Source organism: Paroedura picta, chromosome 12 (genome assembly GCF_049243985.1).
Source record: "Paroedura picta isolate Pp20150507F chromosome 12, Ppicta_v3.0, whole genome shotgun sequence".
Classification (NCBI taxonomy): domain Eukaryota; kingdom Metazoa; phylum Chordata; class Lepidosauria; order Squamata; family Gekkonidae; genus Paroedura; species Paroedura picta.
This window is the reverse complement of record NC_135380.1, coordinates 14,363,461-14,384,512: the sequence shown is the minus strand read 5'-3', so window position 1 is coordinate 14,384,512 and position 21,052 is coordinate 14,363,461. Positions and strand designations below refer to the sequence as shown.

The following is a 21,052-nucleotide window of genomic DNA, read 5'->3' as shown; positions in this document are numbered from 1 at the left end:
ATGGTTCTGAAACAGCCATAGTATGCAGGCTATCACAGACATCTTAATTGGGAAACCACCTGCACTGTATGCAGAGGTGAGCTGATAGGGGTGTCCTTATCTTGCATTCTTTCTACATGGCATCAAGAATCTGATAAACTGTTTTGACAGATAAGATTTTGGAGGTAAATATATCTTCTCTTAAATTTAACTTGTGATGAACCTGTATTTAAACATTAACAAAAATTATTTTTTAAACAATTTATTCTACTGGAAAAAATGTATACTATACATCAGACACTTGCCATTCTTTTTCCTTCTTTTTCTTCCCTTGAGAAGAAGGAAAGGATGAGTTGTGACCCATAAAAGGAAGTAAAATGTGCTGAGTCATTACTACCCTTTTTTTCTATTTGGCTTTCAGAAGCTCTGTTTCTATTTGCAGTTGATGTTACTTGGAAGCAGTGGTCAAACAGAATTCTGCACATGCTCATGGATAATATTTTTTCTTTACTTTATATGCTGGAATCCAGTTGAGAAAACTCTGTAGCAGAGGACAGTTGGCAGTGAATTTCATTACTTTATATATGTGGATTTAGTCACATGTTAGAGACCAACAAGATTTTCAGGGTATTTTCAAGAGTTAACATTCCCTACATCAGATGAACAGGTGGGTCTCTATGTGAAAGAATAAATGGATATAAATCCAATGTTAAAAACCACAAAACTCAAGAATAATGGGAGAACATTTTAATCTTCCAGGTCATGCTCCTGCCAACCTAAGAGTGCAGTCTTCAAGTTCAAACAAAGAAACTTCATAAGGAAATTAAAATGCAAGACTGCTGAACTTGAGTACGTTCACAAGTTCAGAACAATGGATACACACATGCACATACAGAGTGCTCAATAGGAAAAGAAGATTCTTCTCTCAATGCAGGTGCTAATTTTCTGCTGCCCTTATCAAACTGGTTACAATCTGCATTGAAACGAACAAAGTTTAATTCTGGGTATAAGCTTTCATGTGCATGCACATTTCAAATATATCGAAACAAGTTTCGCTTTTTAAAAATAATTTTTGTTTATGTTTAAATACAGGTTCATCACAAGGTTAGATTCAAGTGGGTAGCCGTGTTGGCCTGAAGTAGCACAACAAAAATTGAGTGCAATAGACCAACAAAGATTTATTCAAGATGTGAGCTTTTGAATGCATACACTTTTTTATTCTGAGGAAGAGTGCATGCACCCAAAAGCTGGCGCCTTGAATAAATCTTCGCTGGTCTTAAAGGTGCTGTTAGGTTCATCACGAATTAAATTCAAGAGAAGGAATGTTTACCGCCAAGATCTGGTCTGTCAAAACAATTTATCATATTTCTGATGCCATGTAGCAAGGACACATCGTGATGCTACGACGGGGATCCCGCCTGCAAAAGCACCCAGGCTGGGCTGGAAGGCGTCTCTCGCGCCCCGCCTTTCCCCGGACAGCCTCCTTCCCCTGGCCCCGCCCCCTCAGCACGCTGGCCAGCTCCCTCCCCGGCCCCTCCCTCCCTCCCTCCCTCCCTCGCTCGCTCTCCGCGCCCGGCACTTCCGGGTTCGTCGGACTTGAGCCAGAGGAGGGAGGGGCCGGGAGCGCCTATTTCAGCGCCTGCGCAGTGGCGCTGCAGCCGAGGCAGGGGAAACAAGATGGCGGCGCTGCGGGCGATCCGAGGGATGGTGAACGGAGCCGTGTCCGAGTTGAGCGGGGGAGGCGGCGGCGGCGGCGGCGCGCGGGAGCAGGCGGCGGCCGTCACCCGCGACTACCTCTCTCAGCCCCGTCTCAGTGAGTAGCGCGGGCAGGCGGGGTGGGGGCTGCCCTGGGTCGCCTTTGCCCGCAGTGGGGGCGAGATCCTGCCCGGGCTGGCTGGCTGGCTGGCTGCGGCGCCCTCGAGCCTTTCCCTGCCGGCGGCCCTTGCTGCGGAGCGGGTGCCGGTTCCGCCTCGGGCTCCGTCTGGAAACCGGGGCTTCGGCTTCCGCGGTGTGAACGGTGCCCCTGAGCGTGTGCAGAGGAGCCGCGGCTCCCCGCCCGGCTTAATCAGCCGCTCATTTTTCCTCCTCAGCCTCGCCCCCCTGGCAGGGTGAAATGCGTGGATGGGGGAAGCTGCGCAGGGAGCCCTAAATTCCTTGAGATGAAATTAATGACTAGGTTTTGCTGGACGCGTATTATTTCTGCCGTCCAGGATCGGTCTCCTCTTTCCTCCCCCCTAAGCTGTGTATTCCTTTTCTGGCAGGGCTCAATTCCTGCCCTGGCTGCCCAGGCGCTGTTCTCTGTGTCCCCCTTTCATTGGAGCAGGGGTAGTCAACCTGTGGTCCTCCAGATGTCCATGGAGTACAATTCCCATGAGCCCCTGCCAGCGTTTGCTGGCAGGGGCTCATGGGAATTGTAGTCCATGGACATCTGGAGGACCACAGGTTGACTACCCCTGCTCTGGAATGCTTCCTTCTGGTTTTACGTTTCACCTTCTCTCCCCCCCCCCCCTTAAAGGGTGTTCAATGCGGATGGCCCCTTTGCCCTTAATCATTATCTTCATGTCTGAGTTGGGGTGGTGGGGTCTCAGGCTTCTGTGTCTGCAAATCCATTGTGGCGTGTTCTGCAGTGCCCATTGTGAATATACTATGTTGAGGCAAGTCCTGAGAGGGCAAATATGTCTGTAAGGGAAGGAGATCAGGTTAGAAGGCTTTCTTTTATCCCGGGCTTCGGGATCCTTTGGTTACTGAGCAAGCCCCAATGCCTTGCATCGAACTGCCGGTTTCTGTTCTGCAATCCTGAGGTCCCTTACTCGGAAGGGAGCCCTGTTGAGCACAGTGGCTTTTGCTTTTGAGTAACAGGGCCTAGAAGTAGGCTTCACAGCTTGCATGGAAAAGCAAATTCTCACCTGTTTGGGCAAAGGTGCAAAATGACACAAGCACGGAAAGGCCTGGTGCAGCCTGGCCTTACTAGGCCACTTCGTCACTTGTGCTGCTCAGTGTGCAAGAGAATCACCTCTGTCGGGAGCTTGTTTCCATATCAACAGAAGGGGCAGGTGGTGGGTGCTGCTCTCGGTTAGGATTGGGAGATGCTACCAGCCCCCCTTCCCCTTCTGCAGGGAAGACTATTCTGGGTCTGATTTGAATGGGAAGTAACAGTAAGTGGTTGTGAAATATTTCTTCCCTAGGTTGACTAATCTGTTCTGGCCAAGTCTCAAGGTCATGTGGTACACTGCAGGATGACAAAGAATGTGTAGCGGCACAGATGCAAGAGGGCCTAGTATTATGGGACATCTAACACTGACATTTGTATTTTTGAAGGGTGGCATGTATAAACAGCTGTTAGAATTTAAGATCTCCTCCTAGGCCTGTAATAGGTAGATTTATCACTGTCTGATTAAAATTTAGGAGGAAAGGCAAGTATGCCAGGGACATTCATCTTGGGAAGCTGTTTGCTTGCAGAAATGTGGGGGGATAAACAGAACTACCGGTACAGAAATAAAAGCATATAATAGCTGTACCTCACTGCATGAGAGGGACTTTTCATGACATTTCTCAATGGTATCTTAAAGTGGGAGGAGAATCAAGCAAAGATTAAGTGCGTTACACAAGGAGGCACATAGGTTGGAAACCACATTATATAATCTCTGCATCGGCTAAAGCTTTCAGATAATGGTGATCCTATGCACATTAAGTGTAAGTCCCATTGCATTCCATGAGACTTCCTGCCTAGTTAACTTATGGTCCCACATGGATACATGAAGCTCCCTTATTCTGAGTGAGACCATTGATCCATTAAAGTTAGTACTGCCGACTCAGACTGGCAGAAGCACTCCAATGTCTCAGGTAGAGATCTGAACCCTCTGTCAGCCAAATTTATACTCTCCCACTGAACCACAGACCCTCCCCAAATATATCTTCACATATATGTAGGAATTGTGAGAATATAGATAATTAAGATTATAAATGACAGCAGTAATGAGAGTTGAAAATAATGTGCGTTATCTGGAGAGCTAAAAACTTTTTAAGATTGGAAGAGTTTGAGATTTTCCCCCATAGGACATAGGAACTCCTGGCCCTGTCTTTTTTTTTTTTTTTTTTTTTACCCCAACAAAACATTTATTGTAGGGAGTTTTTTAACCTAATTTATACCTAATTTAACCTAATTTATCAGTATTTTCACCCTGTTTTTCTCTGCAATTGAGATCCAGAGCAGTTTACAGCATCATCAACAGCCCTGTAAGGTAGGTTAGGCTGAGAAATGCCTGGCCCAGGGTCACCAATCAAGCTTGCATGGCAGAATAGGGATTTGGATCTGGCTTTTCTGGATACTTATTGGTGACTTACAACACAATGTCACTCTGATCCTCCTTTTCTCTCAGACTAAAGACCATTGTGTTCCTGGACTGTTTTTCTAAATTTGCTAAACTTAATGCTGCTGAAACTGAGCACACGTTCAATGATATTTACCCAGTGGTGAATATATGTTGCTGAATGCTTGCCCAGTTTTGGCATAGCTTCAAGAGTCCTAATGATTCTGTGCCAAATACTTAAGTGACTTTCATGGAGTGTTACAGGACTGCCTTCAATCTGGAGTGGATTCGTGGTGGTTACAGGGTCAGGGATGTGAAGCAAGATTCAAGTAATCTCTAGGAAGCCTAGCAAACCGTTCCCATCATGAATTTCCATCACCTTTGTTTTTAAAGCAGTAAGCAGCGTGTTATTTGTGGCTGAGCAATCTTGCTGGATTTGTATATCAGCTTGTCCTCATCTCTGCTATGATTCTCTCTTGAGCGGCTTACCCATGTGCTGTGCTCTAGTCCAGTGGTTCTCAACCTTCCTAATGCCACGACCCTCATGTTGTGGTGACCCCAACCATAAAATTATGCAAGTGTTATTTCCCAGAAATTAAACCGAAACTGACCAATGGCATGAAGATCCACTGTTCATGATGGGATATAAATTGGGTTTTCTTCCCCGGGGCTTCTTAGTTCAGGTCTGCCTCTTGTCCCACCATGCTGATCTCGCTCTTTTCCACTGCTCCAGACAGATGAATGCTCTATCTCTATCTACCTGCAAGGCTGTTGTATGGATGGCGCCCCCCCCCCCCCAGCCAAGCTGATTGCCCTGTCACGGCCCCTGTGGAAGGGCCGTTCGACCCCCAAAGGGGTCCTGACCCCCAGGTTGAGAACCACTGCTCTAGTCTGAGTTCTTGAAGGAAAAGTGAGGATGCAGATGTGGCAGAATAAGCCATGTGCAGGTGATAAAATAGGGGCCGGGTCATAGAAACAAAAATAACTACTCAGCAGAGAAGCTAGGCTTGTCTTTCTAATCAAAGCAGGTGGGCACAGAGGTTGTGTGCCTTAAAACTGTGGCTGTCGTTCCTAGGAGGAAACTCATGTGCTAGCGTGCAGCACGCTAAGCTGTGACAGTTGTGTGGCTCACGGAAAGCAGAAATACAGCAGCCCCTGAAGCTGCATGGGCTTTCCAGCCTTGTGCAAGCACAGAAATGAGCAGACTGAATTATGTTCATGTTCCATGTGACCCAAGCACTGTAATCCTGTCAAGAACGTGCTTCTAAAGTAGCAGACAGCCTTTCACAGGAGAACTTGCCTCCATAAAGATACCTTCTTGACTCAGCTTCAGCTGTTAGGCTGAAGCCTGAAGTCAAATTCTGTTGTGTCCTTTGTAAGATTCTGGCTTCCTTGTCTTGCTTGCTGTCATTTGGCTATGTTTTTCCTTTGGGATGTTTTCCCTCTCCCTATTCAGGCAGTTGTGGTTATACTCATGTGCACATGGCTGTAAACTGACCGAAGCAAAGATTGCATAGGGGTGTTTATTATTTGTTTATTGAAACGTTAATATCTCGCCTTTCCTTTTGATTTAAGGCGGCTTGCAATATTAGTTTAAACATCCCCAGCTAAAGCCCGGTATCTCCAAAGACAGCAGTTCTGGGTGTCCCTTTTGAGCAGCTGGCTCCCCTGATAGCGTTAAAACAAAGAAACTAGACAACCTAGCAAAATTCCAGGAAGGAACTGTTGCACCCAGTGATGGGAGGAAGGAGGGAGCGTTGACAGGAGGGTCACGAGTTAGAGGATTTCCCCCGCTTTGGGGTGGGAGGGGGATAGATGGCAGCATGTTTATTCAGCTCTGAGCTCCAAACTTGCCTTGCCTGGTCCCCGTGGTCAAATGCCACTGAGATTTTTGTCTCTTCCTATATATTGATCGCCAAACGCAATGAAAAGTCCTTTGCAATCAGCACATTGTAAGGTGATAAGTCGGATCCTGATGAGTATTTTTGGATTTCTCAATGAGGGAGGAGGATTTCCACTCTGTGTCAGATCTCCAGTTCCCCTGGAAGCAGCAGGGGGGGGGGGGGGGGGGAGGTTCAGCTGCACCAGCAAGGGAGAGGCAGAGAGATGCTTTCATCAGGATCTGAGCCTTTGTCTTTACAGTTGTAGCTGATGTAAAACTTTAACTTCAGCAGGCACACAGTAGATTAAAACAAGACGCCAGGATCAGCTGCATTGTCCTTTTTTGGTGACATGTCTCAAAGAGGCTCGGGGTTGGACTTTGGTAGGGTTCCAGCCGAAGCAGTTTGTGGCTGTGAGTTAGTGCTGAGGAAGGTTTCTTCGTATTCCCTGGCTGTCAGGATGTACCTGCGCAGGTTGTTTTCAGGTTGGTTTTTGTGGTCTGTCTGAGGCAAAGGCATTTCTTGGCAAACTTGTCACTCTTTATTTCCAGTGTAAATACCTTTGTGTTGGCACAATACTATTTCATGTACATTTCTCCCGGGAATAAACATGAACTGGCCAAGTTTCTGTTGCTGTGCCACTAAGCCCTGAATTGCTTCACGAGTGTCCCCAAAACAAAGAACGCCACCTGTATGCACTTGATGAATGTTTCAGATAAAATCTAACACTTAAAATATCTGTGATCATGACTATTAAAAGTACATCATTGCAGCATAATGGTTTTGGTTTCAGTTCTTCAACCCTTAACAAGAACACTTAGTGAACCTATTTAAGTCAGTGGTCCCCAATAACCAGATGGCTATCAAATAAACTTTTATTCCTAACTGCTATGTGCATGCATGCCCCATTGCTCTTTCAACCTGATTTTATGCATGCTCACTTGGCTGTAGATCCCACTAAGTTCCATGGATCCTGAGGGTGCTTAGAATTGCTGCCTTAGTCATGTTAGTTTGTTCTGGCATTGCAGGCTTGTTCATCCTTTCCCCAACTTCCTGGGATGACTGATTAATGATTAGCCCACCGTCTTGTGAGCCTGGCAAAGTCCTGTGGCTCACCAAGACACTGCTGTACTCACAGATCATGTGAGACTGAACCCAAGGGTTTGGTGACCTGGGAAGGCTGGGAGGTGATTCCTAAAAGAAGAATCTTTTATTCCTTTCTGTTCTTACCCCCACCAGTCGTCTTGCCATTTTCAGAAGGAAGTCCTAGACATTTTTCTTGAGGTTAGGAGCAGGGGAAAGATGGTTGAGGTCCCAAGAAGGTTTATGCCAGAGTGGGAATTGGTTGCATTAGTTTCTAGGGGGAAAGTCAGTTCTCCGCAGGAGCTGCACGGGTGGTAGCAGGCAGTCATAGGAAAGTGATATCAGAAACACTTGCCTGGTGTTCCTCGGCATCATTGTTCAGCCTTAAACGATGAAGAAAGTTTGGCTACCCAGACAACATCTGGTTCATCTGCAAGTGACTTTTTTCTAGAGCAGGGGTAGTCAAACTGCAGCCCTCCAGAGGTCCATGGACTACAATTCCCAGGAGCCCCTGCCAGCGAATGCTGGCAGGGGCTTCTGGGAATTGTAGTCCGTGGACCTCTGGAGGGCCGCAGTTTGACTACCCCTGTTCTAGAGTCAAGCCATTGGTCCAGGTGATGCAGTGTTGCTTATTGCTAGATTTGGATCTTTCTCAGCCATGCTACCTGAGATCCCTTAACTGGAGAATACCAGGGATTGTACCTAGATTACTATGTGTGCCAGACATGTGTCTTTGCCTTTGACATGTGGGATGTCCCCTAGTAGTAGCTGCAGCTGGGGATTGTATACTGGTAAAAATGGCATAGTTGAGGCATAGTTGCTTTCTTCATAGTTGCAGAACAATTCATCATCCCTTCTATCAATGTGTCATTAATTGAAAACTTATTACTTTGTTCAAATAAGGTTTTTTTAAAACTTATTTTCAGCATATAAGACAGTATCTGGTGTCAACGGGCCACTGGTAATCTTGGATCAAGTGAAGGTAAGTTTGGTTGCTTGAAAATGGGCTCACCCTTCTGTTTCTAAAACTTTGTGTCTTACAGGTTGCTTGGCACTTTCCAAACACACATTGATTAATAATGAGAACGCACCTTCCATCTTGCAGTAAAGTCCATTGAGGCAAAGACTGGTTCTGATTAACTTCCAGTTTTGAAGGTGCTGTGCTGAGGATTCAAGCAGGGTCTTTAATTGCAAATGGCTAGCTACCATTTTGGAAGGCCCATGTTGTGTTTTATGATGTGGCTTCTTAGTCTCACATGATTTGCTGCCTGTAGCTGGCATCTTAAGCAGTGAAGAGAAATGTGAGCAATTTAGGGTTTTCCAGTGCTGTCTTTGTGGGCGTGTAGCAGCAGTGCTGTGTCAGCTGTTGCACCTGCCTGTAATTTAGTCTGTAATTTAGTGTGCCCTGAAATTCCCTAGAGAAGAATTTCCGGAGTTCAAAGGTTCTTCTGCAGTGCCTCCATCCCTCATGCAGCACTGTTGATCTTCTGGAGCTGCAAAGCCAGATTGTACCCTAGGCATCCTTCAGGGTGAGAATCAGGAACTATTGACGAGGCTTGCTTTGATGGGAAGCCAACCTGGCTGTAGTATTACTTATCGAAGACAGAATGCTGTTGTTGGACAAATTAGCTGACTTTTTAATGCTAGAATTCCAGGTCCCAGGACTGTGAACGAGGTGGCAAAAACATCCTGAACTTTGCAATTCCAAGCAACAGCCTTTAGCATTCACTTCAGTCTTGAATTCAGGGTTTCTGAATGTCACAGTTTGGTATATCAGGGGTAGTCAACCTGTGGTCCTCCAGATGTCCATGGACTACAATTCCCATGAGCTCCTGCCAGCGTTTGCTGGACATCTGGAGGACCACAGGTTGACTACCCCTGTATGATTGCTCACTGTCTGTTTGGGGGGTAATCTGGTGTTTGCATCCATTTATGTTCTGGGCAGAAACCTACTATCCTACCTGACCTTGATTTCCATGGTTTAGTTTCCTAGATACGCAGAGATTGTGCACTTGACACTTCCTGATGGAACAAAGAGAAGCGGGCAAGTGTTGGAAGTCAGCGGATCCAAAGCTGTGGTTCAGGTAAATGGCAGGGCAGCACGTTGGGTGGTCTGTCCTGTGACTCTCTTCTTAGTTAGAAGATGAACTTCTGGCCCTCTCATGGATGTAATCAGGAGCCAAGTCCAACAGAATCCTTAAGCAATAGTTAGTAGCCCTTGCAGAAATCACCAAATTCATCTGCAAATGCAGCCACCTGATGGGCCAAGCTTTGGGTTTGAGTGACAATGTTGACTTATGTGCTCCCTGTTCTTAACATCTTTGGAACAAAGGAGACGGTTGCTGAAAACAGGAAAGATTCAGCATGAAATGAACAGAAACTCGGGGGTGCAGTAGAGGCTGCACTAAATTCCTTCTCCCTACCTCCCTACTCGGGTTGCTGATCTTCCGGGATTACAATTGGTCTCCAGGTGACAAATCAGTTCACCTGGAGGAAATTGGCTGCTTTGGAAGGTGGACTCTATGACATTATCCTCCACAGAGGTCCCTCCTTCCCCCAAATTCCACCCCCAGAATCTCCAGGCATTTCCCAATCCAGAGCTGGGGACTCTGCTCCCTGCTTATTCAGTTGTAAAATTGCTCTGTGGTAACTGAATAATAATCTTAATCATAGTTTTATTATTGCGGCGGTAAAAAGCTGGTGACAATGTATAATGTGACATGTTAATAAATAGTATTCACGCTATTATATAACTACTAGATTCCAGTAAGAAATAAATGGTTCCCAAGCTCTTAGGATTTATGAAACATCCAATTTCCCTCAATTCATAAACATCAGTTCCCATGTTCTTTGTCACCATTCTATAATTGAAAACCTTTTTGCCTCAATCGCCAATGTTGTGCTTATCGCATATGCTAAAAATAAAGAGTGGAATAGGCTGATCTGCCACAGAATCTGTTTACCAGATAAAGTATATGTAGTAAAACTCTGCAGACCTGCAAAGCATTTCCTATTATTTTTGCAATAGTGCCTGGTATTAATCTCTAGTAACTTTTCATAGTTTCACTAGAAATAGATCAGGTTTGTCCCTTCTTTACTTGTATTCCTATATTCATTTGAAGATGTAGTGGCATACCACCGAACTAGCCTTTTAGAAATCTTTATCCAGAAATTGAATATCTAGATTTTAAAGTATAAGAAATCAAGAAACATGTGCTCTCTGACAGATATGCATGGAGTTCTTGCTTCCAGTTCATAATTCAGTTCATCAGATAGTTGCAGTTCTGTTAAAAATAGTTTTGAGAGAAAACTTTTGTGATCTTCAGACTTGAACAGTCATTTTATGGACTGAGGGATTCACACCACGGTAGCTACATGATAATGCATCCATACAGCTAAGCTGGCATGGATGCAGATTTCTCTGTTGCATCAACAACTGCAATTTCTAGTGTACATCCAAGTCCTCTGAGAGTCACTTGCTTTCTCAAATGCCAATAATTCTTGCATTAATACAAGGCAGGCATTATTATTGGCATTATCGGTATCTGAGAACACCATTGTATGCTTTACTTGCCTCATGGTTGTAATGCAAAAATGGTAACAAGGATGGTGTATTATACATCAATCTCAAAACTTTCACATGGGTTTCTAAGAAGCTTCTACTTAAATAGCATCTGCATGAAACCAGGCTATCCGTTGCAAGCAGCACAGTTCAGAATATTATGCATGGTCCTGCCACCGTTAAATTTTTTCTGTCTGTAGAATACGTTGCTTTAATGTGGTTGGTGTGTTATTCCAGATAATTGTGTTTAACAAAATAGTAATTTAAGTATATTAATTTTAGCTTACAGATGCGCTGCCTATTCATGAAAATTTCAAATTCATTCACTCAGATATTACTACCATAAATGTTTCATGTTCTGATGTAGCTATGCTCCGGTATATAGCCTTTCTTTTCTTTCCATGACAAATTAAACTGCTTTGGATTACTCGGTTGATACATTGCATACCTACAAGATTATTTGAATCTGTTCCCAGCTAATGTTAATCTGTTAGCAAATTATCCTGCCCCACTGCTGAAGCAAGAACTTCAGTTGTCAGGTTTCACAGTATTTTGGGGGGAAAAAATATCCATCTTCCTTTTTTCAAGGTTTTTGAAGGAACTTCAGGAATTGATGCTAAGAAGACGTCTTGTGAATTTACTGGGGATATCCTTCGAACCCCAGTATCTGAAGACATGCTTGGTAGGTACATTTTCTGTTTGGACCAATGGTGTTCCCTGACTTCTATATACAACAATGTTCATATTCATATAATATGGTTGTTAATATTAATCTGTTAATATGACTGCTGCTGTTTTTCTTGCATTTGAAGGGCGTGTATTTAATGGATCGGGAAAGCCCATAGACAGAGGCCCTATGGTCCTGGCCGAAGACTACCTTGATATCATGGGTATGTTTAAGAAGATGTTGAGTGCTGAAGGGCCGAGCCTGATGTTCACAGATGGGCTGAGAGCTTTGTGTTTGTATGTTTCTCCGTAGCATAAATAAAGCAGGAGTTCAGTTAATATCTGCTGTGCTGATCTCCAAATCCAACGGAAAATGACATTCAGGATAGCCTTTTCAAGTCTGCCCTTTAGCTCAGCGTTAATATTGGCAGTAAAGGACTTTAGACATACAGAAGCTCAGTTTGCTTGTGTTCACTTAGTCAGCAGCTTATCCTCGTTTGTTATTTTTAGTGTTTCTATGCTGCATTCCAGACACAAGCTCTCAAACCAGTGCCGATGTTGAAACAGCATTTGAAATCATGGTTGTTATGACTAAAACAATAAGTATGGCTAGGAAATCTACCAGCAGGACCAAAACCAAGATAGGTACAAATATTCAGGTGTAGTAGTTTAACCTAGGGATGGGTTCAAATCCCTACTCCTCCAAGAAGATTGCTGGAGGATCTTGAGCCAATTGTACATACACACACTAGCCTACCTGACTGGTCAGTTGTGAAGAGAAGTGAAGAGGGGAGAATGTTGTAAGCTGCTTTTGGGTACCTGTTGAAGAGAAAAGGGACATTTCAGGATCTAAATTGGACAGTGACTTATTCAAAGTTTGTTAACAGAACACTGATACCAAATCTTGTTTCCCTCCAATTATACTGGTTAAACATATCAAACACTTGTGATTGATAGAAGTATTAGAAACCTCTTGTCAGCCTTCAAGTCGCTGAGCCAAAATGCTGGATTTTATATCCTTGCCTTGAAGTTGTCTTAAGCTGCCTTTAAAGCAAAGTGTGGGTTTAAACAATGGACTTTTCCCCATGGAACAGGTCAACCAATTAATCCTCAATGTCGAATCTACCCGGAAGAGATGATTCAGACTGGAATTTCTGCTATAGATGGCATGAACAGCATTGCCAGAGGACAGAAAATCCCCATTTTCTCAGCTGCTGGCTTGCCCCATAATGAGGTAGGTGCTTTAACAGTGCTCTATGTTAAAAGCACAAAGAAAAAACTATTCTAGAACTCTTTTAAATATTTTTTTCCTAGCTATAACTTTGACATTTAGAGCTAAATCTCTCTTAAGAGATTACAGCTTCTAGTGATTCCTGGTTGACAGTCTGTTCTCATACAACCTGCTTTCAGGCTGCTGCTAGGTTTCATTGAGGTAGGGCTACAATGTTGGCAGGTATGAGAGTATGCATAGGTGTGGCTGTTCCTTCTCCATACAAGGAGGGACCAGTTCCCATCCATTTCCAAGAACTCTTCAGCCTCCTGATTTGAGTTTCCATTGTGCAGCATTCGTGTCTCTTCAGCCTTGTTCTATCATATGAGTGCTGAGTGGGAAGATTCCAACCTACCTAGCTGCTGTCTTGTTCTTGATTCATGTGAATGCAAACTGTGACCAATCTCCCCCTCCTTGCCCCTTGAGTTCTTTCTGGAAGTGAATGCCCAGTGCACAGGAGACACAGTCAACTCTTTGATCTTCTTTCAGATAGCAGCACAGATCTGTCGCCAGGCAGGCTTGGTGAAGAAATCCAAAGATGTGATGGACTACAGCGAACAGAATTTTGCCATTGTTTTTGCTGCTATGGGAGTAAGTGGGCGAATGGGCAGGCAGGAAGGGCAAGGAGTTCTGTATGGATAAAGTAATGCATATTTCAAGTTATCGCCAGTTGCAACTTTGTGGTCAGGAAGAAATTTTCCCCTAGGCCAGACTGGCCCAAGGATCCTAGAGGGGTTTTTTTTTTTTTTGCCTTTCTCTGGGCATAGAACAGGAGACACTGGAGGAGTGAGTTGGGGAAGGTAGCTGTGAATTTCCTGCAAAGTTCAAGGGATTAGATGAACCTTGAGATCCCTTCCAGCTCTGTTTTTATGCAGGGTTAATTATGTTACAGGGCAGATCTCTCCTTATTCCCACTCAGGGAGCTTTAATGGAAGCTTTGAACAGGATTGTTCACCTATCCAGAAAGTTTAACTGTATGTGGCTTTGTCTGGAAGAAGAACTTCCAAAAAATATGAGACTCCAGTGTAATAAACAGCAGGTGTCTGTTCTCAATTGGTTTAATGTATACCAAATGCTTCTGTTCTGGGGAAAAATTGAGAGCAGACAAACTTGAAGCAAAAGATTGCTTTCTTGGGAGAAAAATAAGGTTGATATATGAGATTTCAGACCCTTGTTCTTTCAGCTTACTGATAACGTGGGAGACAGCAGCCCCTGTTCATAAGCCTTATGATCCACTCTCTCCTTCACCTGCTGTGGCAGGCTGCACTACACAGGAAGTAGAACTGGAGGATAGGAGGGCTGGGGAGTATGGCTGCTGCATCTCCCACTTAATTGGCTTCTATTGAAAGGGCAGAGTAAAGCTCTTGGTGGTAGCCTAGCAACTGTGACCAAAGGAACCATCATGTTTCCATTGATAACAAATTAATTGGAAGTATGAATGGTGCACCCATCCCACCACTAATGGAAGCGTTGATTCTGTAGCCTCTGTCTTGCCCTGGCAGATCAATTGTGCAAGTGCACAGACTAAATTAACCATCCCTTATGGGTTGAAAGTTGGCAGAGCTGGTGAAGCTGCTTGAACTTTAGTGTTTGCAGGGGCACCGCAGTTTGTCCACCCCTGTTTCAGAACTACCCTTTTGACAGCTGATGGTTTAGGTAAGTCACCTTTTTGCTTTCCATCCAATCATCTCTGCTGTAGGTGAACATGGAAACAGCTCGGTTCTTCAAGTCAGATTTTGAGGAAAACGGCTCCATGGACAACGTGTGCCTCTTCTTGAACTTGGCAAACGATCCCACGTAAGTAGGTCAGACGTGGCACTGTTTGCACCAGGAATGACGAGAGGAAATGAGAAGAGGCTCCTTCCCAAAGCAAATTGGGCGGCAGCCATTGGGGGGTGGAGATAGCTGAGTCAATCACAAATCGCTCCAAAACTTCGCTGCGCACCAGTGAGCTTCCTTAGGTTGAAAGAGGGTGGGGTGTTGTACAGTGTGGTTAGAGTTGACAACCCAAGATGGCCATCAGGGGAGGCCCAGAGGCACATGGTCCATCTCGGGCGCTGAACACTAATAATTCTTGTTGGAAAGGAAAATAACTGGGCAACAATGAAGCAACCTGCTGAGCCCCCATTGCCATCAGTTGGTGCAAAGAGCACCTTCTCCTGCTGCACTGACCAGTCCATGGGGAACAGGTTTGCGCTGTTGGTGGGCCATCACTAAGGAAGTTGAGGAGGGAGGGCGCTTCAGCAGCCCATGCTGCCTTGCACTCCTGACACCTGTTAGGTAGGTCTCACGTTGGACTGCAACATCAGACAGATCCCCACCGGTTTCATAAACAGCATTTCTGCCTCCAGTTAAAGGGTTGAACGCCAGACTAAATTGACTGCTTCCACCTGTTCTCCTTCCTGCTGCAGACCACCTGTTGTCATTCTTGAGGGTCCCATATCCTCCAGGAGCAGCATTTCATGGGGAATAGGGAAGTTCTAGCCCAGTGTTGGAAAACTTAATCAGTATCCTTCTCACAGTATGTTAAAGTGGTTGTAACGTCTTTCTTTTCGGTAGCAGGAAAAAACATGCCCCATCTCGACTGCTGTGTGCATCGTCTGTTTTCCTGGCTGCCCTTTCTGAAGAACTTGTGTTCAGTACCAGCTTGCCAGTCCAGGACCCAAATTAATCAGCCTCTATTGTTCCTTTTCAGCATTGAGCGCATTATCACACCTCGCCTTGCGTTGACCACAGCAGAGTTCTTGGCTTATCAGTGTGAGAAGCACGTCTTAGTTATCCTGACAGATATGAGCTCCTACGCTGAAGCTCTGAGAGAGGTATTTATTTACCCTATTCAACATATAAGCGTCTGCCTAGCAGGCAGTTGCTGTTCCAAGGTGGAGTGAGATGGAGGAAGGTGGAGTCAGAAAGTGGGAACTCCTGGTTGGCCGAAGACGGAATAGCAGGGGTAGTCAAACTGTGGCCCTCCAGATGCCCATGGACTACAATTCCCAGGAGCCCCTGCCAGCATTCGCATCTGGAAGGCCGTAGTTTGACTACCCCTGCTGAATAGTATCCCTAGTCCTAAGCCAGGCTATAAAGGTAAAGGTATCCCCTGTACAAGCACAGAGTCATGTCTGACCCTTGGGGTGATGCCCTCTAGCGTTTTCATGGCAGACTCAATACGGGGTGTTTTGCCAGTGCCTTCCCCAGTCATTACCGTTTACCCCCCAGCAAGCTGGGTATTCATTTTACCAACCTCGGGAGGATGGAAGGCTGAGTCAACCTTGAGCTGGCTGCTGAGCCAGGCTATAAATTACTTCAAATTATCTAAATCCCATCCAGGGATGGAAAGCACACATTGCACCCAATTATTAAATTTTCTGCCCATTTATGAAGTTATTTTTTAAAAATTACTGCAGTAAATCTGCTGCTTATTGTTCTAGATGAATCAAATACTACATCCTTGCGCATGAGCACACCCCCACAACTATTTCCTCTTTTTAAACTTTTAACCTCTAGGCGAGTTCCACAGAATGAAATTTATAAAAGGCATGTGATGTGGTAGACTTCTAAACCATGTCACAGTTAACTTCTTTTTGATCTTGGGTCGTGGGCAAGGTTTGGGACCATCCCTGGTGTTTTGCACTCCTGGTTTTCAAGTCCTGAAATGGAAGGGAAAGCTTATGGTGGGTTTCTTCCTACATTTCCCAAGCTTTCAATTAAGTTACTATCAGAGCAGTGCAGAGTTGCCCCCCATAAAGATGCCCTGAGAGGCATCCCTGCAAACTTTGTACAGTTGCTGCAAGAGTTAGTTAAGCTTCCAACAAGTATGCATATTGCTCTGTTGTGCGAGGAGAGTCCTAGTACCTGTCAGTTGTGCAAAGAAAGTGTCTTAAGTACCCTTTTAACAGAAGAGGGAGGGTCTTGGCATTTGGGAAGCCCTCTGATCAGCACTCCATTTTGCAAAGGTGGGAAAGGTTCTCTGTGGCCAAGGACGGAAAGAATGTTTGGTGCAAGTGATCTTTGTGCTCTTCCGTTCCTGTATGACTTGGATTCTGTTGCCACTGCCCATCTTTTTTGCTAATTTTCCGTTTTCTTCAGGTCTCAGCCGCCAGGGAAGAAGTGCCAGGTCGTCGTGGCTTTCCTGGTTACATGTACACAGATCTGGCCACTATCTATGAACGGGCTGGAAGAGTGGAAGGCAGGAGTGGATCCATTACTCAGATTCCTATTCTTACTATGCCCAACGATGGTGAGTCCTCATACCGTGCGTTTTTCTATCTTAAGTGTGTGTCCCTGCATGGGATCGTGGAGCCTGTTACTGGCAGGCAGGGGGTGCAGTTGCCTTGGGATTGAAGCTCAGTTTCTGGACAGCTCAGAGTGTAGAAGAGACTTGGGACCAGAGCTGACTGCCATCTCTTGTTGGCTCTACCAGTGGACATTAACTCGGCACCTTAAATGGTCCTGTTCAGTATCTCATATACTAGTAATGACGACAAACTCTTCGCGCATAGTAAGTTTGACGACTATCCAGGTTTGCATACCTGTGCTCGGAGAGAAGGGAGGTGGGGTTCCTAGGCACCTTGCTCCTCTTCTTCCCATGCAGCTTCCTTCATCCAGAACAGAAACTTCTTACGTATTACACTTCTTCCCTGTCCCACCAGAATCTCTGTTGTCATGGCTGCTGGCTGGCAACCCAGTTATCTAGCAGTGCTGCAGGCACTACCTGGGCTGCTGGGAGGAAGTACAACTTTGTTTCCGGCCCTCTTATGGGCAGAATCTTGTTGCTGTCTTGTGGGGTGGTCAGAGGAAGCTGGAAAGTATTAATGTGCCTTCCTTCCACAGATATTACTCACCCCATCCCTGACTTGACGGGATACATTACTGAAGGCCAGATCTATGTGGACAGGCAGCTGCACAACAGACAGGTGAGGCCATCGGATGGGGAGGTGGGGGAAGGGGGTCTTGTCTGGGCATCTGCAAAATAACACTCCTCTACTTCTGGAAGGTGTGGTTTTACAGTGTATCAATCTTGCCTGGCTCAGATTTTTCAGGCTGTTTGATAATTTGAAGGCCTGTGAGCCAAGCAACTTAAAGGCATTTCTGTTCAGCCAAGTAGTACTGGTTTTCTTTTAAGATTACAAGAGAGCTCTGTTGTTCATATCCTGCTGACAGATTTGCTGTGCAGATTAGATCTGTTTGGAAGCAAATGCCTAATTCTCTGATGTTCTCTGATATTAAACAGAACCCCAGTAGCACGTTAAGGACTCACAGTTCGTTTTGGTACAAGTTTATATTGGAGTAAATTTTGTTAGTCTTTAAGGTGCCTCTAGACTTCTTTGTTTTGCGGTTACAGACCTAACATCTGTCCATCTGGAATGCTTCTTGGTGGAGATGTTAGTTTTTAGTGCTCTTGAAGAGGTCAGGCTAGGAGATGCCAGGCAGCACATGTTTGTGAGCAGAATCTTGGCTTGTGGATTTGTTCCCTGCATTTTTATCCTTCCCTTTTTCCAAGGAGGCATGCGTGGCCCTCTGGTTCATGCTTACAAACACCCTGTACAGGAGATTCTGTGGGAAGGGAATGACTGGCCCACGATCAGCCAGCGAGGTGCATGACAAGCAGGGATTGGAGCGAGGGTCTACCCTGGCCTAGCCCAGTACATTAAGTGTTGAATCACTCTTGTTTTTGGTACCACCCACTTTCCCTAAATTAGCATGTTTAACCTCTTGCCAGCCACACTTGTATTGACCACCTTGCTCAGTGGCTTGTGGATTTCAGACATTACTTAAACCCGTTTCTCCTTCCAGATTTACCCACCTATCAATGTCCTTCCCTCTTTGTCTCGATTGATGAAGTCTGCTATTGGAGAGGGGATGACCAGAAAGGATCATGCTGAGGTTTCAAACCAGTTGGTAGGTGTGACCTGAACACTAGCGAGCATGCTGGGGCAGAGCGGGTGGAAATGCAGTGAAGAAATAATGTTAAACTTAGTCATTAAAAGATCCCTATCCTTGTCTCCCAAGGAAGGAGATCATTAGACACTTTGATTCAAACATACACCAGTTGAATTAAATTCTGTTTTGAAAACAGTTTATAAACCAGAGCAAGCTAAAGCCCATAACACAAAAGGGCACTTGGGGGAAGAGCAATATATAAATTAAAAAATTAAAATGAAGCAGATCAGAAATGAGCTTAATTCTCTGACCTGTCTACAAAAACAAAGTTAAGAATCAGGGCTGGGCGAACAGTGGCATTAAACAAAATGATTGGGAAAACAACTTGAGTTCTTATCTCATGCCTAAAGTTAAAGAATTGTGCATGTACATGAAAGCTTAGACCTGGAATGGAACTTGGTTCTACTGGACTCAAACCTTGTTCTGCTGCTTCAGGCCACCACAACTGTCCACCCGAATCTATCTGCCTGTACACAAAAGCTTATACCTTGAATAAAACTTCGTTGTTCAGTCTTAAACTTTGTTCTAAAGCTCAGCAGACTTGTTCCCAGGGGAACCATCACAGGGAGAATTCCTATCTTCGATGCATGGCTCTGCTTATTACATCTTGACTCGTAGGATCTTAGCTTGGCCGTTTCTGAACCCTCTTTCCTTTCCCCCTGCCAGTATGCCTGCTATGCCATTGGGAAGGACGTCCAAGCCATGAAAGCTGTTGTAGGGGAGGAAGCCCTTACTTCAGATGATCTCCTCTACCTTGAATTCCTGCAGAAGTTTGAGAGGAACTTCATTGCTCAGGGTAGGTGCCGGGTGTCCGCACAGGACAACAAGTGCCCTTCTTCCCGATGCAGAGTGTCTTTGTCAACTTGTGACCGTGCCATTGGCTGTCCTTTCAGGGCCCTACGAAAACCGCACTGTTTACGAGACGCTGGACATCGGCTGGCAGCTCTTGCGTATCTTCCCCAAGGAGATGCTGAAGAGAATCCCCCAGAGCACCCTGGCAGAGTTCTACCCTCGGGACTCCACCGCAAAGCACTAGCCACACCTCTTCGCTTTGTGAAAACGCTGGTTTTTTTCCTTCCCTTGTGTTGGTGTTTACTTGTCCTCCCTATAATTAAACCAAGAATAAGTGACATATTCGTTGCCAGTGTTCCTGACGGGCTTGAGCTGACACCAGAGCTTAAAATATACCCCCTTTTCTCAGACAAGTGGGTCTGGAATGGTTTACATGGACAGGGGAGAGGGACGGGGACTGGTCCATCTTCACAGCTGTATCATCCTAGCTCTGCCCTCTTGGTTTACTGGGGGGGAGGGGGGAATTTTTTTTGGAAGTGCTTGAAGGCTGCATCTTTGTTTGGGTGTTGGACTGATGAACAGATCAGTCGCATGGAAAGGCTGAGTCGAACAAGAATCGAGGAAAAATATTATCTATTCCTTCCAGAGGGTCGTCTTGGTCCATTCAGAGTTTTTCCATTCTGTCCTAATGTCTAGCACAGATTTGTCGGCCTGAGCCTAGAGGGATGGGGCGAGGGGGGTGGGGAGGGCGAGGGGCATCCTAACACAACTACAGGATGGTTGCTGTGGCATGTTGAGCCCAGAGATCCCTGCTGGCTTCACTTATGACTGAGGAAACGCAGTGTCATTTGCATTTGCGGGTGTTTGCACGCCTGGTGTTTGCCCGGCAACAGTTACGAGATGCCTGCCTCTTCTGTGAGTCAGGCAGAGGAGACGCTGCTGGGGCTGCCAGTTGAGCTGGCCAAATGGACTCTCAGGCCTGCAAGCTTTGTGCACGTGGGAATACAAAGCGGAGGCAGAGAAAGCAACTCCCTCCACCTGTTCCCCTCAATTCCAGAGTAATCGCAGGTGGAATCCTGTGCTCAGAGTAGCTGTCCCCCCCCCCACCGCCCCCGCGAATAAATACTTATCCTGAACAGTGTTCATCTTTGCAAGGGGATCCCAACAGGCAATTCGGTGCATTCAGATGCGCGCCACGGAACAGCCCATGGTGTGAACCTGCCAGAGACTTGCCGGCTTCAGGTTAAGGTCTAGTGGTACCAAATGTGGAGCAGAGGCGACAGGCATGTGCGAGGGGAATATTTTAAATTCTGCGCCTCTTGCGAGGCGCTGGGCTTTGAGCCATGTCTAGCCTTGGCTTGTGTTCTAAACCAGGGGTAGTCAACCTGTGGTCTTCCAGATGTTCATGGACTACAATTCTCATGAGCCCCTGCCAGCGTTTGCTGGCAGGGGCTCATGGGAATTGTAGTCCATGAACATCTGGAGGACCACAGGTTGACTACCCCTGTTCTAAACCACCTTCCGAACCTGGAGCTGGCTAGCCGGGCGAAGCTGGGCAAACGATGACATT

At 45.7% G+C, this 21,052-nt stretch overlaps 1 protein-coding gene across 1 annotated transcript; it reads left to right on the top strand.

Annotated features, from left to right (window-relative positions):
- Positions 1-1,613: 1,613 nt before the first annotated feature.
- On the top strand, positions 1,614-19,822 carry ATP6V1B2 (ATPase H+ transporting V1 subunit B2). The gene is made up of 14 exons (XM_077305501.1): positions 1,614-1,792; positions 8,179-8,234; positions 9,238-9,336; positions 11,403-11,496; positions 11,627-11,704; positions 12,575-12,714; positions 13,240-13,341; positions 14,450-14,547; positions 15,446-15,569; positions 16,837-16,987; positions 17,581-17,663; positions 18,544-18,648; positions 19,357-19,486; positions 19,584-19,822. The coding sequence occupies exons 1-14, from the start codon at positions 1,657-1,659 to the stop codon at positions 19,724-19,726; spliced, it is 1,539 nt and encodes a 512-aa protein (XP_077161616.1). The 5' UTR covers positions 1,614-1,656; the 3' UTR covers positions 19,727-19,822.
- Positions 19,823-21,052: the final 1,230 nt, after the last annotated feature.